Raw genomic sequence first — 3201 nt, 5'->3', positions numbered from 1 at the left:
ATTAAGCTAATTGTATCTCCCAATAAAAAGCCCTCAGACTGAACCTGGCCCTAAAGTTGCCCTGGGGAGCCAAGGAGCTGAGAGATTGTAGCCAGGTGCTCCGTAAAAAAAAAAAAGTCTCCGTAAAGCCTCTTTGTGTTTCTTCTACGCTGGCAAGAGGCAAAGCAGCCAGCCTTCTGGAAACATGGTAACAAGTGCCTCTGGTCCCCTCGCTCCAAAGCTGTATTCTCGTTTTGTTTTATCCCCTTTGAGACAGGGCTATAATGACAACGGTTTGTTTCCAGTGCAGGTCCTGAAACATCGCCACTGCTAATAGGGCAGTTCGACCAGTCCCAAGTCCTACCCAAAGACAAAGGTGAGACTTTCTGACGGTCAGCTCGCAAAAACAAGTCCCTTTCTTCACGCTGGACTGTGGCACAGGGTATGCGTGCTGTATGTAAGCTTCTGGGTTTTTTCAGAGCACTTGTCTACCTCTGCACAAAGAACATGTTTTATGGGAAAACGCAATAAACTGCAGATGTGCTAGCTTGGGCAGAGGACCCAGGGCTGCTGGGGTAAGCGCAGCTCTCTCCATGGACCAATTTGCCGGCTGGTGCTGGAGGTGCCCCGGGTACCGCTCCGGTGCTGTGCCGCCTGTTCACACCGAGCAGGGGGGTACTGACTGCTCGGCGAACCTTGGGGCCCTGAGCGCGCTGTCCCGCTCTCACCAGCACAGACCAGGATTCCCAATGCTGTTGCTAAGCCTCTGCTTCCTTCCCGGTTCCTAACCAAGCTTCAAAAATACCCTTGAGTGGGTGAAGCTATAGTGGAGAATGTCTTTATGGGAATAGTCTAACATTAGCCCTGAGGAGGGGACAGACTAACCATTTCAGGCTCTTCCCCCCTCATGCTTTTTTACTCCGCTTCCTTCTAGCTCCTTTCCTACCCCTGTCGTATGTTTTTCTTACGCTGTTGGGTTTTTCCATCACTGAGACTCCTTGGTACGCACAGCTTTAAAGCGTGGTCCCAGCCGTCACTGATTTGCAAGCTCTGTTTCAGCTCAGCAATACGTGTATGCCATTTTTTTTGTCTGAGGATCTGATTCTGCATCGTATCAAAGAAGTATTACAGAGCCCGCAGGGGAATTGAAAATTTTAGGATGCCTTCTAAAAGGAAAAAAATGGAGTCACACTGAAACGGGTGTTTAAACTACAATAGCGGTGGCAGAATCGGGAACAAGGTCCCAGTGTCTGGCATCCTGCTTAACCCTCTGTTGCTGATGGGTTCTGGCCTGGGACCATCCTGTGTGATCGTTGTAGTTTAAATCTGGGTCATTCCAGCATTAGGGCGTTCAGATTTGGGCTTGCCTCGGCGTTTCCGTTAACCTTATGTGGCCGTAACTCAGACGGCAGCGATCCCTGCTGCAAGCTGACGTGGCGAGTCCGTTAGTATTCATTTTACAGCCGTAGAAACCGCGGCATTGATAAAAAAAAGCTGCGAGGTGAGCTGTGGAAAGCCGAGCTACGGCTGTGGCTCCCCGCGGTGTAGCGGGGCCTCGGTAACCCGCCGGGCACCGCGGGGCAGGCGAGGGCTGACCGGGGCAGAGGGGAGGCGGGAGCGGAGCCTCGGGGACGGGAAGGGGGGCCGGGAGCGAGCGCGCAGCCGCCGCGGGGGCAGGGGCAGCGGCGAGGCTCCCCCGGCGGCTCCGCCGTCCCGGGTCCGGCCCCCGCCAAAGGGGCGGGGGAGGCGCCGGGCGGAAGCGAAGCGCCGGGCCGGCCGCGAGTGGGCTCCGCTGCCGTCTGCGCATGCGCTGGCGGGGGCAGCGCCGGGCTATATAGCGGCGCCGCGGCGCGACGGCAGCGGCAACGCTGGGTTTGGCGGGACCGTCCGCACGCTGCCGCTCCGCGCCTCTCCGTCCCGCTCCTCCGCTCCGTACCGCTCCGCACGGCACCGCTCCGTGCCGCCGCACCTCTCCGGACAGCGCCGCTCCGCACCGTACCGCACTTCTCTCCGCGCCGTACCGCTCCGCGGGGTCCGTCCCCGCCCGGCCGCGGCTGCCCGCCGGAGCCTCGGCGCCCGGCACGGCCGAAGCAGCGCGCCCCGCTCCGCCGGCCCCGGCCCCCGCGGCGGGTGCGCCCGCGGGCGGCAGGATGGCCGCGAAGCCGGCCGAGCTGATGGGCGTCTGCTCCAGCTACCAGGCGGTGATGCCCCACTTCGTCTGCGTGGCCGAGGAGTTCCCCCCGCCCGCCCGCCCCGCCAAGGCCCCCAAGGGCAAGCTGCGGCGGCCGCGGCAGTCGCGCTTCAAGACGCAGCCAGTGACTTTCGACGAGATCCAGGAGGTGGAGGAGGAGGGGGTGTCCCCCATGGAGGAGGAGAAGGCCAAGAAGTCCTTCCTTCAGTCGCTGGAGTGCCTGCGGCGGAGCACCCAGAACCTCAGCCTCCAGCGGGACCGCCTCGGCAGCTGCCGCCTCCGCAACAGTCTCGACTCCAGCGACTCGGATTCGGCGCTCTGAGGGCGGCGGGGCCCGGCCCGGCTCGGCGGGACCCGGCGGGGCTCGGCCCGGCGGCGGCGGCAGGGACTGGGCTGCGGGGAGCCGCCCCGCCGCCGACCGAGGAGCGCCCGGGGCGGGCAGCCCGGTCGGGATGTTTTCTAAGAAAGCGCTTGTATCTTCGTTTCTATTTGATTGTATGAAACTCTCTGCTTAAAAGACCAAAAAAAAAAAAAAAAAAATCTTTTCTATTCGTTAGAAGAAATAAGCTGTTTTAGATGCATTGAGCTGCTGGACTTTATATTTATTTTTGCATTTAAACTGTTGACTGCATTAATTTAATATGTTTCTACCTTAATGTCTGTTATTATTTCCATAAAAGAGTAATAAAATCTGATATATTTGCACAGTACCTATCGGACTGTCCTTATTTCAGGGCTCTAACTGTCCTCTTTTGGCTCCTTTCACCCCTCTGAGGGCTAAAGGGATTGAAAGGCTGTCGGTGGCTAGTGCCGAAGCAGCAGTGCTTTCCTTGGGGATGCTGCTCAGAGAGGTTTTGCAGTCTGTGCTGTCAGGTACAAGATAATGAGACAAGAGCCAAGTTAGACTGATTTTAGACAACTTTACTTGCTTCTTTGAGATCTCCGTGTTAACCTGAATTGACGTTTAAGAATTGTTTATAACTGGTTGTGTCAGAGAACCTTAATGCAGACTGGGCAAGCCTTGTGCATTC

General features: G+C 57.8%; 1 protein-coding gene across 1 annotated transcript; it reads left to right on the top strand.

The window, feature by feature from the left end:
* Positions 1-1112: 1112 nt before the first annotated feature.
* On the top strand, positions 1113-2936 carry LOC309405547 (uncharacterized protein C11orf96 homolog). The gene has a single exon (XM_082000337.1). It carries the CDS (start codon positions 2130-2132, stop codon positions 2490-2492), a length of 363 nt encoding a protein of 120 aa, XP_081856463.1. The 5' UTR covers positions 1113-2129; the 3' UTR covers positions 2493-2936.
* The last annotated feature ends 265 nt before the right edge of the window (positions 2937-3201 follow it).

The sequence above is a fragment of the Phaethon aethereus genome (genome assembly GCF_964289735.1).
Source record: "Phaethon aethereus genome assembly, chromosome: 5".
NCBI classification, from domain to species: domain Eukaryota; kingdom Metazoa; phylum Chordata; class Aves; order Phaethontiformes; family Phaethontidae; genus Phaethon; species Phaethon aethereus.
This window is presented reverse-complemented; position numbering and strand designations above follow the sequence as displayed.

Coding starts and splice junctions, on each gene's coding strand:
- LOC309405547 (XM_082000337.1), top strand. CDS start 2,130: ATGGCCGCGAAGCCGGCCGAGCTGATGGGCGTCTGCTCCAGCTACCAG.